General features: G+C 41.8%; 1 protein-coding gene across 7 annotated transcripts in view; it reads right to left on the minus strand.

Moving 5' to 3' along the window:
- The window catches only part of SPART (spartin), a 48,520-nt gene extending 37,337 nt beyond the window's left edge, over positions 1–11,183 (minus strand). Inside the window, exon 1 of one of the 7 annotated variants that reach the window (XM_066236604.1) lies at positions 11,087–11,183. Coding sequence is in view for 2 of the 7 variants with exons in the window: in XM_066236601.1 (XP_066092698.1) it covers positions 10,527–10,686 (160 nt within the window). In the remaining 5 variants the exon portion in view is untranslated. The other 6 variants (XM_066236603.1, XM_066236601.1, XM_066236602.1 and 3 more) reach the window with 6 other exon arrangements.
- Between the last annotated feature and the right edge of the window lie 4,508 nt (positions 11,184–15,691).

Raw genomic sequence — 15,691 nt, forward strand, 5'->3', positions numbered from 1 at the left:
TGTCAAAAAAAAAGACTTTGTTCAAGGAGGCACACTTATCTCTATCTACTTGATACCCTATGACAATGGAAAACTCTCTGAACTTAGTCAAATGTACCCTGGGCAGCAAAACCATCCTTGCTGATAACCACTGCTCAAACCGGAATGTGTACCCCTGAAGCATCTGAAAACTTTTAAGAAAAAAGCTTCCAGATTCCTCAGCTCCCATTTGGTAAACCTCACTAACCATGACCTGCCTAGCTTGAGTGTGGGGACTGCAGCCTCATTACCATGCTGATTTTTTTTCTCTCTCCCAAGATCCATTCACAACCTTCCCACTTCACAAAACAGTCATACCTCACATACATTCCTATTTTTACTATGGTTCATTATCCCAGGATAGAAAGCTCCCTAGGTGGAACTGCACACACAAAAAAAGTCAAAGGTACTGAAATCAAAGGTATTTAAGACTTTGATTAAATTTAGCTTTAAATCTAAACTCTAGAAACCCCCCGTGCCCGGTCTGGTCCTAGTCTCTCCCCTTGGCTCATCAGCAAGCCGGAGGCAGAAGGCAGCAAGAAGTAGAAGACAAAGTAAAGATCCCACAGTGGAAACCTATGGCAAGCTAAAGATAGTTGACCTAAGTTGTGTTTCAGCTCCTAACTCATAAGGTAGAACAACCCCCTGGCTACTTTCCCATGAAACCAGACAGAGGGATGTCAGAACTATCCTCAAGACCTAAAGAAATTATTACCTTTAACCTCTGACCAATGAACTCCCAGCATGACCTCCAACCCCCTAATCCATACCAATGTGTCTTGTAACTTTGCCCTGTATAATCTGTAACCTACATATAGGCCATAGGGGAGTTTGGGATTTTGAGCACTAGTTTCCCATTCTCCTGAGTGGCACCCTTCTCCACTGCAGTGCTTGGTGTTTGGCTCTGCTACCTCCAGGTGAATGAACTCTTTCTGTTAATAATGTTGTTGATTTTAATTTAGAAGACTTTAATTATCCATCTCATTATGACAAATTTCCACTAAATGTCTCCTTTTCATATTTAATTATTATATCAAAACCCATCAGGCATTCTAATTTTCTGACCAGCTATTACTACCTCTAATAACTCAACCTAGATGAAAATAACTTTTGGAGTTAAAGTCAGAAGAAATTTCTAAAATGTTTCAACTTAAAAACTATTATTAAAATATGTATGACAATAAAAAACTTTCAAGCATAAAGAAATTACATTAAGACCCAAATGCCCTAGGCAGCAGCAGCAGAGGGGATGGCAGGCCTGCAGACAGACCATACCTAGGGAACACAGAGGCCACACCCAGTGGACTCCAGTGGCCAAAACCTTCTTTTACACAGACAAAATGAGAAGGCAGAGAAATGCAACACAAATGAATCAAGAGAAATCCCCAGAAAAGGACCTGAATGAGTCAGATATAACCAAATTACCAGATGTAGAGTTTAAAATAATGATTGGTAGGATGCTCAAAGATCTTAGAACAACAATAGATGGTCATTACAAACACCTAAATATGGAGATAGCAAATATAAAAAGGACATTGAAAAAATAAAAAAGAATCAGTCAGAAATGACAAATACAATATCAGAAATGAAGAACACAATGGAAGGAATTAAAAGCAAGATAGATGAAGCTGAGAATCAGATCAGCAAGTTAGAGGACAAGATAAATGATGGCACGAAAGCAGAGCAGAAAAAAGAAAAGAGACTCAAACAGTCTGAGGAAACTCTAAGAGAGCTCTGTGACAACATGAAGAGAAATAACATCCGCATCATAGGGGTTCCTGAAGAAGCAGAGAAAGAACAAGGGATAGAGACTTTGTTCAAACATATCATAGCTGAAAACTTCCCTAAATTAAGGCAGGAAATCATCTCACAAGTTCAAGAAGCACAGAGAACTCCATTAAAGAGAAACCCAGAGAAATCTACACCAAGACACATCATAATTAAAATACCAAAGCTAAATGATAAAGAGAAAATATTAAAAGCTGCTGGAAAAAAAAAAAGACTGTCACCTACAAAGGAGCCCCCATAAGGATGATTTCCAACTTCTCAACAGAAACACTTGAGGCCAGAAGGGAATAGCAAGAAATATTCAAAGTAATGCAAACAAGAGCCTACAACCAAGACTACTTTATCCAACAAGGCTATCGTTTAAAATTGAAGGAGAAATAAAAAGCTTTCCAGACAAAAAAAAAAAAAAAAAAAAAACTCAAGGAATTCACTACAACCAAACCAATGCTGCAAGAAATGCTAAGGGGCCTGTTGTAAACAGATCAAAGGAGAAAAAGAATATAGCAAAAGAGAAATACAGTTTTAAAGAATAAAATGGCAATAAACAATTACATATCAATAATAACCTTAAATATAAATGGATTAAATGATCTGATCAAAAGACATAGGGTAGCTGTGTAGATAAGAAAACAGGACCCATACATATGCTGTCTACAAGAGACACACCTTAAAACAAAACATGCACATAGACTGAAGATAAAAGAATGGAAAAAAATATTTCACACACATGGAAATGAAAAAAAAGCTGGGGTAGCAATACTTATATCAGACAAAATGGACTTTAAAACAAAGACTATAGTAAGAGATAAAGAAGGTCACTACATAATGATAAAGGGAGCAATACAACAGGAAGATATAACCATTATAAATATCTACGCACCTAATACAGGAGCACCTAAATATATAAAGCAGACTTGGATGGATTTAAAGGGCGAGACCAACAGCAATACTATAATAGGCAATTTCAATACCCCACTAACATCACTAGATAGATCCTCAAGAAAGAAAATTAACAAAGAAACAGCCGACTTAAAGGGCATACTAGATCAACTTGATTTAATAGATATCTTCAGAACCTTTCACCCTAAAGCAGCAGAATATACAATCTTTTCAAGTGCTCATGGTACATTCTCTAGGATAGACCACATGTTAGGGCACAAAAGCGGCCTCAACAAATTTAAGAAGATTGAAATCATATCGAGCACTTTCTCTGATCACAATGGCATGAAAATAGAAATCAACCACAACAGAAAAACTGAAAAATACTCAAACACTTGGAAACTAAATAGCATGTTATTAAATAACAAATGGGTTAACAATGAGATCAAAGAAGACATAAAAAAATTCCTAGAAACGAACAATAATGAGCATACATCAACTCAAAATTTATGGGACACAGCAAAAGCAGTCCTGAGAGGGAAGTTCATAGTATTACAGGCATACCTTAAAAAGCTAGAAAAAGCTCAAATAAACAACTTGACCCTGCATCTAAAAGAACTAAAAAATGAACAGCAAGTAAAGCCCAGAGCTAGTAGAAGGAAGGAAATAATAAAGATCATAGCAGAAATAAATGACATAGAGGCTAAAGAAACAATACAGAGAATCAATGAAACCAAGAGCTGGTTCTTTGAAAACGTAAACAGGAACAATTAACCTTTAACCAGATTCACCAAGAAAAAAAGAGAGAGGAGGACTCAAATAAATAAAATTAGAAATGAGAGTGGAGAAATAACAACTGACACAACAGAAATACAAAACTGTATTGTAAGAAAATACTATGAAGAACTGTATGCCAAAAAAATTAGACAACCTAGATGAAATGGACAAATTCCTTGAAACATATAATCTTCCAAAAATTAATCTGGAAGAATCAGAAAACCTAAATGTCACAGTCCAGCCATGACAAGTCTGTTCTGGGGTCCTCGAATGGGAAAAGGTATGGAATTAAATAAATGACAGACAGAGAATTAAAGATACATACATAAAGATGGGTTTGGGAGGACCACACAGCGAGCAGTCTCTACTGCTCCTAAGCCGATGCAATGGCTGCCCCTAGAAGCTCATCTGTCTATCTTTATGCTGGGAAAAAAACGTGGTCCATTAGAAATTCAACTGTTTCCAAGACAACTCAAAGACAACCCCCACCATACCATTTAGATCTAACTTTGCACCAATAAGAAACTAGCTTCCAGCCTCTTCCGGAGAACATGGGTGGGATAAGCAATAATCAGGTATAGCTCTTTGTTAACTGGGCAGGTGAGATGGGTGGTTAGGCCCAGCACCTGTCCCCTGGATATAAAAACACCCTGTTTATATTTCGGTCCCCAACACCTACACAAACCGATTACAACAAATGAGATTGAAACAGTTATAAAAAAAACTCCCCAAAAAGAAAAGTCCTGGGCCTGATGGCTTCACAAGTGAATTCTACCAAATATTCAAACAAGAATTAACTCCTATCCTTCTCAAGCTATTTCAAAAAATTCATGAGGAAGGAAGACTTCCAAGCTCCTTTTATGAAGTGAGCATAATTCTGATTCCAAAACCAGGCAAAGACAACATAAAGAAAGAAAATTATAGGCCAATATCTCTGAGGAATTTAGATGCTAAAATCCTCAACAAAATATTAGCAAACCGAATCCAGCAATATATGAAAAAAATCATACACCATGATCAAGTGGGATTTATTCTTGGGAGGCAAGGCTGGTACAATATTTATAAATCAATCAATGTGATTCATCACATAAACAAAAGGAAGGAGAAAATCCACATGATACTTTCAATAGATGCAGAAAAAACATTTGATAAAATCCAACAACCATTTATGATCAAAACTCTCAGCAAAGTGGGAATACAGGGAACATACCTCAACATGATAAAGGTCATCTATGACAAACCCACAGCCAACATCATACTCAATGGGCGAAAATTAAAAGCAATCCCCTTAAGATCAGGAACAAGGCAGGGGTGCCCCCTTTCACCACTCTTATTCAACATAGTTCTGGAAGTCCTAGCCACAGCAATCAGACAAGAAAAAGAAATAAAAGGCACCCAAATTGGAAAAGAAGAAGTAAAACTATCATTATTTGCAGATGATATGATATTGTATATAGAAAACCCTACAGTCTCAGTCAAAAAACTACTGGACCTGATCAAATGTTGTAGTAATATAAGGTTATAGTAATTAAATATAGAAAGATATAAAAATATGGAAGATATATAAAAGTAATTAAAAGGATATTATTAAAAATAATTATTAAAATTAAGTAAAGTTATGCCAATTGGATAGGAATTAATATAGTGGCTTAGTGCCATAACTCTGTAATGTGATAAACAGATTCTGACTTTCAAGCTGAGCCCAGTTAGTATGTGTGTGTGAAGTTATACATAGATAAGAAGTGGCTTGGTGTTATTTACATTAACTTTGTAAATTAATGAAAATAAGAACATCTTAAAAAGTGGTTTAATGTAAACATTTCAGTAGATTGACATAAAGGGGGTTCCCTGTGAGGAACTCCCAAAAGGTGGTTTGAGGTGATAATCCTGTAGATTGACACCTGTTAGGAGGTGCTAGCCAGAAAGAGTACTAAAGCTGAGCCCCCCGGTGCTGCAGTAGTTGCCCAGACTCCAACGTTGTTGTGGACTGTCTCCACGCCACTCTGAGCTCTGACCAAAGCCAGCCGAGAGGAGCTTGTCGACAGGGCCCCCTTAAGCTGTACCCAGGCACGCCAAAAGGATTTGTGAGTGCTAAATTGCCTGTGTGATTATTGCAACTAATTTGTATGTCGGTCGTATCTTTCCTCCGGTGGCATTTAACAGTAGCATCCTCATAGCCGCCTCAAGAGTAGTCTCGAAGAGGCTGCCAGCCCTGCTGATAAGCAGGAGTGTACAACTGCATGGGGAAGTCGAATCAGGGAGGCCTGATCAACATAGAGCTTGGGCTCTACTGTCTACTGGGACATCAATGAATTCATCAAGGTGGAAGGATATAAAATTAATACTCAGAAATCAGAGGCATTTTTATACACTAACAATGAACTGTCAGAAAGAGAAATTAAGGAAGCAATCCCCTTTACCATTGCAACCAAAAAAATAAAGTACCTAGGAATAAATCTAACCAGGGAGATTAAAGACTTGTACTCGGAAAATTATAAAACATTGATACAAGAAATCAGGGAAGATACAAACAAGTGGAAGCATATACCGTGCTCATGGTTAGGAAGAATAAACATCATTAAAATGTCTATATTACCCAAAGCAATTTATAAATTCAATGCAATACCGATTAAAATACCAATGACTTACTTCAAAGATATAGAACACATATTCCACAAATTTATATGGAACCAAGAGAGAACACGAATAGCCTCAGCAATCTTGAAAAGGAAGAATAAAGTGGGAGGTATCACACTTCCAGATATCAAGTTATACTACAAGGCCATTGTACTCAGAACAGCCTGGTATTGGCATAAGAATAGGCATATAGATCAATGGAACAGAACAGAGAACCCAGAAAATACCCCACACTTTTATGGATAACTGATATTTGACAAAGGAGGTAGGAGCATACAATGGAGTAAAGACAGCCTCTTCAACAAATGGTGTTGGGAAAATTGGATAGCTACCTGCAAAAAAATGAAACTAGACCACCAACTTACACCATTCACAAAAATAAACTACTCAAAATGGATAAAAGATTTAAATGTAAGCCGTAAAACCATAAGCATCTTAGAAGAAAACATAGGCAGTAAGCTCTCTGATATCTCTCGCAGCAATATACTATTTGCCGATTTATCTCCACGGGCAGTGAAATAAAAGACAGGATAAACAAATGGGACTATATCAAACTAAAAAGTTTTTGCACAGCTAAAGACAATAAGAACAGTATAAAAAGACAAACTACACAATGGGAAAACATATTTGACAATACGTCTAATAAGGGGTTAATAACCAAAATTTATAAAGAACTCGTAAAACTTAATACCAGGAAGACAAACAATCCAATCCAAAAAAGAGGCGAAAGAAATGAATAGACACTACTCCAAAGAGGGCATAGAGATGGCCAATAGGCATATGAAAAAATGCTCTACATCACTAATTATTACTGAAATGCAAATTAAAACCACAATGAAATTATCACCTCACACCAGTCAGAATGGCGCTCATCAACAAAACACAGAATAAGTGCTGACGAGGATGTGGAGAAAAGGGAACCCTCCTGCACTGCTGGTGGGAATGCAGACTGGTGCAGCCACTGTGGAAAACAGTATGGAGATTCCTCAAGAAATTAAAAATTGAACTGCCTTTTGACCCAGCCATCCCACTTTTAGGAATATATCCCAAGAACACCATAGCACTGTATGAAAAGAAGAAATGCACCCCCATGTTTACGGCAGCATTGTTCACAATAGCCAAGATCTGGAAATAGCCCAAGTGTCCGTCAGTGGACGAGTGGATTAAAAAGCTTTGGTACATATATACTATGGAATACTACTCAGCCATAAGAAATTATGACATCGGATCATTTACAACAACATGGATGGACCTTGATAACATTACACTGAGAGAAATAAGTAAATCAGAGAAAACTAAGAACTATATGATTCCATACATAGGTGGGACATAAAAATTAGACTCAGAGACAAAGACAAGAGTGTGGTGGTTACCGGGTAGGGGGGAGGAGAGGAAGGGAGTTGGGGGAGGGGAGGGGCACAAAGAAAACCAGTTAGAAGGTGACAGAAGACAATTGGACTTTGGGTGATGGGAAGGCAGTACAATCAAATGTCAAAATAACCTGGAGATGTTTTCTCTGAACATATGTACTCTGATTTATCAATGTCATCCCGTTAAAATTAATTAAAAAAAAAAAAGAAATTACATTAAGATAATTTTCTGGGGCATTAAAAATCAAAGTACAGCCTGACCCGGTGGTGGCACAGTGAATAGAGAGTCGGACTGGGATGCGGAAGGACCCAGGTTTGAGACCCCGAGGTCGCCAGCTTGAGCGCGGGCTCATCTGGCTGAGCAAAGTTCACCAGCTTGGACCCAAGGTAACCCCAACACAAGGGGTTACTCAGTCTGCTGAAGGCCTGCGGTCAAGGCACATATGAGAAGGCAATCAATGAACAACTAAGGTGTCGCAACGAAAAACTGATGATTGATGCTTATCTCTCTCTCCATTCCTGTCTCTGTCCCTATCTATCCCTCTCTCTGACTCTCTATGTAAAAAAAGTAAAAAAAAAATAAAAATAAATAAAAAAAATCAAAGTACAATTTCAGGAAAAAGGGACCAAGTAAAATATCATGTTTTAAATTGCTGATATAGTTTTATGCTATACAAACATCAATATCATGTGGGGAAATGCATCCTTTGTAACTACATAGGTAATAAATCAACCTAAACGTGTGGAAGGGGACAATTTTACAAAAATCATCCTGGGAGTTCACAAGCAAATTAAAAGCATGGCTCTAAAACCAGTCACTACTATCTCTTTACAACTGCAAACATAAGGTGCACACGGTCTCTGGCCCTAGGAAGCACCATAATTTACTAAGTTTATTAAACTCTTTGGATGTACTTGGCACTGTTCCAAGAGTCATTTAATTTTTAAATCCTTGGATGTTAACATCTGACGTAGAAAATGTCATAAATACTGAGCAGCTTGCCCAAGGGCAAAGCTAGTAAAATGAGGAGATATTCAAAGAATCAGGGACCACAACTATTTGACAGGAAAGTAGTATAATAAAACGTCTAGTTCCAAAGCTAAAGTTGTTCCTAAGCTTACAAATGAACAGAGTGAGGAAAGGGTGAATGAAACTTGGGGTGTTTATGGTAGAAAGGAATTTGGCCTAAGCCTTAATAGGTAGCACTTGAAGGCAGAAAGAAGTCTTAACAAAGGAACTCCATTTAGATAGAAGCATTAAAAAAAACCCAAAAACCTACACTAACATAACTGTCTTAAGTCATTAACCAAAACCTGGTCCCAGATACCAGTGGAACATTTTTTTTTAACGTCCTAATAAAAGAAGTATAATGTCTGCTTCAAACTTGTGTTTCTGTGTGTGTGTTTTAAAATTCAGGAGCAAAAGTAAAATTCTGAACTAATAAGCTGGCAACTTAATTCAATCCCACAACAATGAAAAAATAACCTATCTAAAAGGTCAACGTCACAAGTACTCTTTAATAATATGGCATTTATCTCCCTACAGAAAGCAGCAGAAGTTGCTCTAACGCCCTATCTGGATCTTTTCAAAAAAAAAGAAGGAACTCTAACAAATAGCTTTATGGCCCAGGAGTCCCCAAACTGCGGCCCCCTGAGGCCATTTATCCGGCCGCTGCTGCACTTCTGGAAGGGGCACCTCTTTCATTGGTGGTCAGTGAGAGGAGCACATTGACCATCTCATTAGCCAAAAGGAGGCCCATAGTTCCCATTGAAATACTGGTCAGTTTGTTGATTTAAATTTACTTGTTCTTTATTTTAAATATTGTATTTGTTCCCGTTTCTTTTTGTTGTTGTTTTTTATTTGTTTGTTTTTTACTTTAAAATAAGATATGTGCAGTGTGCATAGGGATTTGTTCATAGTTTTTTTTTATAGTCCGGCCCTCCAACGGTCTGAGGGACAGTAAACTGGCCCCCTGTGTAAAAAGTTTGGGGACCCCTGCTATGCAATCCTTTCCTCGGCTCACCACCCCCTTCTGGCTGGTTAGGGAAGCTACACATAGTGACATTTCAGAAAGTGCCACAGGCGAGAAGCAACGCACTTTAAGAGACAGGTTCCAGTTTCAAACAAGTTTCATATAAATGAGATCGGTAGTTAGAAAAGTAGAGGGAATTTAAAACATCGCTCTTTACAATTGGGGCAATTCTTCTATTACGTTTTGCTAATGCGTTCGGAAATTTCAAAGAAAAGTCTAGTTCTTAAATATTTTAAGGCCGCATTTCAGAGGTAACAATCTTCCACGCAAACCGATTACATTACAACACAATAAAGCCAACTTCCATGGTTCAGGAGGCAGGGTGAGCCAGCACCGCCAGGTGGCCCGGCCCCCCGCAGCGCAGGGGCCGCCGCCTCACGACCTGCACGCATTCCAAAGCGCGTTCCAGGACCAGCGCTCCCTACAACTAGAAAGGCATAGGGCCGCTTCCCCGCGGCGCTAACCCATACCCGGCGGGGACAAACGCACTCGGGAGAGTAACGTGGCGCTGTCCCTTCCCAGTGTCCCTTCTGTGCCCGCCTACCTTTCTGTAAAGAAAGGGTCCCCACCTTTCACCAAGCAGCGAGCTCTGGGGAGAGGGAATAATCGAGGCGAATTTCGAAGCCAGAACAAGCAGTGGGGGCGGGGCAGCCCGCTGTGTCAACAGCTCTGCTTGAGGGGACGCGACTCCGCAGATATACACGCAGGGCTGCCCATCCTAGCCACGCGGGGAGGAGGCGGGCACGGCGCGCCGAGGTTCCATAAATACGAGATGAGGGTTTGCTAAGAGCAACTTTCTCTAACTGCTGTCTCTCCAAACTGCTGCCTTCGCTGCCAGGTTCACAGGTCCACGTCCACGCCCCGGACAAAAGCGCTCGGCCTTCCTCCCAGGCGTGGCTGGGACGGAGGCCCCCCTCCGTCGGCCTAGCCAGGCCACGGGCCCCGCGCGCTCACGCCGCCCCCCCCCCCCCACCGCCCTGTCCCAGGCGGGCGCACAGCGCAGGCACCCCCGGCCACCGCCCACCTGCGCCTTCCGACCTTGGGCGCTTCCGCGCCGCTGGAGAGCTACCTGCGGGTCCCGAGGCCAAAGCCCGGCTTCCTCGGAGGCAGCGCTGCTGCGAGGCCCTGCCCCACCGGCCCGGGGTTCTCCACCGCCGCCTGAGCCGGGCGGGCTCACAAAGCATTCCCCGCTGTGGCCTCCCGAGCGCGCACGTCGCGGCAGCCCCGCCCGCTGTGGCCCGCGTCACGGCCCAGGTCGTAGGGCGATTATCCCGCAGACTGGCAACAGCCGGGCCAGCCTAAGTCCGGTATACCTTGGCCTTGTACGTCGTGAGTGGGAAGCCGTCAGTCCTGGAGTCACCACCCGAACCGTGGGGGCAGGAAAGCAGCGGGGACGAAAGGCCCAGACAGCCCACGTGAGCCAGCGGCTCAGTGTGGACCCGTCCGTGGCCCCCGCGCTTGCGCAATCTCTCTGCCGAGCGGAGCAGGGACCGCTGGAGGGACAAGGCGGGTAGTGGGCACTGAACTGGGGCGGCTGGAGGGTACCCTGGGCACAGGGCACGTGGGGGAACAAAGGCCAAGTACCTCAAGTGTCCTGGAACCTGACCTTTGTGACTCCTGCACCCAAAGAGGACACTTAGTTCCAAGAGCCCACATACACCGGTAGAAGTCTCAGTAAGGGTGTGCGTGCGCGTGTGTGCGTGCGTGCGTGTGTGCGTGCGTGTGTGCGTGCGCGCTCGTGCGCGTGTGTGCGTGCGTGCTCGTGCGCGTGCTCGTGCGAGTGTGTGCGCGCGCGCGCTAAAAGTCTGCAGCGATAAGGTAAAAACTTAAATTCCTCACTCCTAAGGATAAGTAGCAGTTATGCTAATACCATTGATGATTAACTGAAGGCTGAAAGGGGGAAATCAGAGTGAACATACTCTTATCTTTCTTTGAAATTAGGAAAATACTATAGGTGACAGGCCTTATACTCTTGAAATAGACCTGCCTTTACGTATAGCTAGTGCTCAACTTACGACCACGATTGGCTCCAACAGACCAGTCATAACACGATTTGGTCGTAGGTTGAGTAGGCTATATGTACAGTACTGTGAAATGATGTTATAAAAATCTTTAAGTCAGGCCCTGGCCGGTTGGCTCAGCGGTAGAGCGTCGGCCTGGTGTGTGTGTGTGTGTGGGGGGTTCGATTCTGGCCAGGGCACATAGGAGAAGTGCCCATTTGCTTCTCCACCCCCTCCCCCTCTCCTTCCTCTCTGTCTCTCTCTTCCCCTCCCGCAGCCAAGGCTCCATTGGAGCAAAGATGGCCAGGGCGCTGGGGATGGCTCCTTGGCCTCTGCCCCAGGCGCTAGAGTGGCTCTGGTCGCTGCAAAGCGATGCCCCGGAGGGGCAGAGCATCGCCCCCTGGTGGGCAGAACATCGCCCCTGGTGGGCGTGCCGGGTGGATCCCGGTTGGGCGCATGCGGGAGTCTGTCTGACTATCTCTCCCCGTTTCCAGCTTCAGAAAAATACAAAAAAAAAAAAAAATCTTTAAGTCATATTTTATCATAATTTTCTTTCATTATTTTTATATATCATAATTTTCTTTGTTCATTTTATGCCATTTGTATCATCTCTACACCATTTTGTTTCTTATTTTTACATTCCTCAGGTTTAAGTAAAACACTGCATTACCAGTACAACTGGTTTAATATTTGCAAAGACAATTTCCTCTTGGTAGACATCGTGGGAAGGGTTTGATGAAAAATATCCAAGACACAAAACACAAATTGCTATACTGAGTCTGGGATAACAGTTGAAATGGTGCACGCGGAGATGGTAGTGCTGCCGGAAGCTGGTCCTAACTGTCGTATGCCCAGCTGGGCAACGCTTGCTGTCAGACGCGGAGCAGTCATGGCTAGCGATTGTGGTCATAAAGTCGAATGGTCATAAGTTGCATAGGTCATAAGTTGATCAATATTTGTATATGTATGTATGTAATATATGTTCACTGCCTTGAGCATTTAAGACTAGCTATGTGACTTGTTGAACTTAATTCCAAGTGAAGCATTACTCCTCTGAATCAAAATTAATGATTCGAACTGTTGAATGGCTACTGGGGGAGGCTTTTAAATGTAGAATTAGGGGTCATTTGGGAGTTGCCACAAATCTCACAAAGGTCATCCCAAAGAGTAAAACCTGTTAGGGAAGTATGCATTAATACAGAAGTTTCAAATGAATTTGCTCTTACACCCCCTAAAAGAATTCTGAAAAATTGTGACTGTGTACTGTCTTCCTCATTTTTAGCTTAATCAAACATTTTAATCTGACTTACGTAGTTGCAAGGGATGCAAATTGTTTTATTGTACATTGATTCTTTAAAATAAAAGTTCTGACCAGGTAGTGGTGCAGTCAACAGAGCATCAGCCTGGGAAGCAGAGGACCCAGGTTTGAAACCCTGAGGTTGCTGGCTTGAGCACGTAAGTGTGGGATCACAGACATGACACCATGGTCGCTGGCTTGAAGCCCAAAGTCGCTGGCTTGAGCAAGGGGTCACTGGCTCGGCTGGAACCCCTGGTCAAGGCATATATGAAAAAGCAATCAACAAACAATTAAGGTGCTGCAACTATGAGTTGATGCTTCTCATCTCTCTCCTTTCCTGTCTGTCTGTCCCTGTCTGTTTCTCTCTCTCTCTCTCCCCTCCCCTCAAAAAATGTCTTTTAAATTTGGGGGTTAAGCAATGAGTCAGATGTGCCTCTGGGGACTATTTACTGAGATGGGGGACAGTAAAGAAGGATTACACATATGAGGAAAGGGGGAGAAAGGGAACTAACAATTGATTTGTATCTCCCAGGTATCAAGCATTGCCCTAAGTAAGGACTGGGTGTACATATTCCCTCACTTCACTCTCAGAACCTCCCTATGGGTATAACTCTGTCTTACAGATCTGTAAAACAGATCTGAAATGAAGTGTGTTGTACTACATAGGCAAGTGATCAACTGGTCAAATAAAATTTTTTGCGTAAAATTTTTCTATCCCACCCCCTCCCTCTGCCCTTAAATGAATTTACATCAATATTTATATTGGTGTGTTAGAGTAGTCATCACTTTCAACCCAAAGCAGCCCTTATTCCGTGTGTGTGTGTGTGTGTGTGTGTGTGTGTGTGTGTGACAGAGACAGAGAGACGAAGAAGTAGGGACAGACAGAAAGGGAGAGAGATGAGAAGCATCAATTCTTTGTTGCAGTACCTTAGTAGTTCATTGATTGCTTTCTCATATGTGCCTTGACCGGGGGGCTACAGCAGACCGACTGACCCCTTGCTCAAACCAGCGATCTTGGGTTCAAGCTGGTAAGCCTTGCTCAAACCAGATGAGACCGCACTCAAGCCAGCGACCTCGGGGTTTCGAACCTGGGTCCCCTACCTTCTAGTCTGACGCTCTATTAACTGTGCCACCACCTGGTCAGGCCCCTCTAGTCTTTTAAGACATCCACAGACAACCTTTTGAGATGCCATGCAGGCTCTAAAGGTTCCTTGGAAATAACTTGGAGATCTATAATAGATTACTCTGTCCAGAAATATCATGGTGTTACCAGAAAGGGGACCTAGCCCTTTGGGTTGGCCTAGGGTCAGCTGGTAGTGTGTGGGTTCTTGACTTCACGCAGGAAAAATTTCACAACATGAGTCCAGATGATTTTGAAAGTAAATTTATCAAAGCTGGGGACAGAGAAACAAGGAAGGGCCTAGAATAGAGGAAAACAACAGAAGAGAGCCTAGGTGTGGCTGCCCCAACTCCTCAGAAATTTTACCAGAAAGAAATGAACCTACACTGGGAAGTCAGAGCAAAGGGAACCTTGGAGACGCGTTCAGGGGGTCAGCCCAGGATGAACTGCTGCTGCCCATTGCTCTTCTGGTTGCAAGTCTCATGGGGACCCTTTGAGTTTAGGAGATACTCACCTGTGGGGGAGGAACATGGGTAGGGAAAGGCACCAGGCATGGCCCTGGGATGGAATTTGTGTTGGGTCCTTTGTTTTGAGGGTTTTTAAAGACTGAGAGTTTAGGGAAGGATTTAAATAGAGTATTCATCTGCTTTTCGAGGTGTGCCCTTTTAGGATTGTGATCTCTGCTGACCAGTCATTGCAGCTGGTCCTGGGATCACCTACCTGGTTTTGCTGCTTTCTAGGCCTTGCACTAAAATACAACTGAGGCCTAGATGTGATCTCTAGGGAGGTGAGCTTCTGTATAGGGCTGGAAATTTCTTGGCCAGTTTGTTCAGTTATTTGTCTCAGTTTCCCCATTCTACTTGCCAAAGAAATCTAGCGTCTTACTATCCTGACTTGATGCGATTGGCTCTAATACCGACATTAGGCACAGACATAGTATTATGGAGCTAAAACTCATGGTGTACCAATATTGCATATTAACCTAGTAACATTGTCTATATCGATTTTGTTGTTACTATATAATTGGTTCCAAATTGAAGCGAATCAAAGTATATGTTTCTATTCCAACCTTCTGAATAATGTATGCTATCTGTATTATCTCAAACTCAAAATGTGTTATACCAAACAGAACTTCAAAGGGTCAAAAGAATTTGTGAAGGGTAGTATCTGAACTCTCCAACAAAAAAGAAACAAGTTCTTAATCATAGAACAACCCATGAAGTTTTCAGAGACAAGCACCACCAGAGGAAATGGACATTCATTTTTTGATTTGCTATAGTGCAAATATTAGGTAGAACCATATGAAAGTGTTACTTAATAGATTATAAAGAGCATAGTTCAAACACACAACAACCCAAAATTTATGGGACACAGCAAAAGCAGTCCTGAGAGGGAAATTCATAGCTTTGTCAGCCTACTTAAATAAGCAAGAATAATCTCAAATAAAAAATCTAACCCTACACTTCAGAGAATGAGAAAACAAACAACAAACAAAGCTAAGAGTAAGTAGAAGGAAGGAAATAATAAAGGTCAGTGTATATTAATGTCACAGAGATTAAGAAAACAATACAAAAAGTCAATGAAACCAAGATCTGGTTCTCTGAAACAATAAACAAAATTGATGAACCTTTAAACAGACCCATCAGATAAAGAGAGGACCAAATAAAATCAGAAATGAAGGAAGAGAAGCAATAACTGACATCAGAGAAATAAAAAGGATTGTGAGAAAATACTATGAAGAACTATATTCCAACAAATTGGACAACCTAGGC

The sequence above is a fragment of the Saccopteryx bilineata genome, chromosome 6 (assembly GCF_036850765.1).
Source record: "Saccopteryx bilineata isolate mSacBil1 chromosome 6, mSacBil1_pri_phased_curated, whole genome shotgun sequence".
Taxonomy (NCBI): Eukaryota; Metazoa; Chordata; class Mammalia; order Chiroptera; family Emballonuridae; genus Saccopteryx; species Saccopteryx bilineata.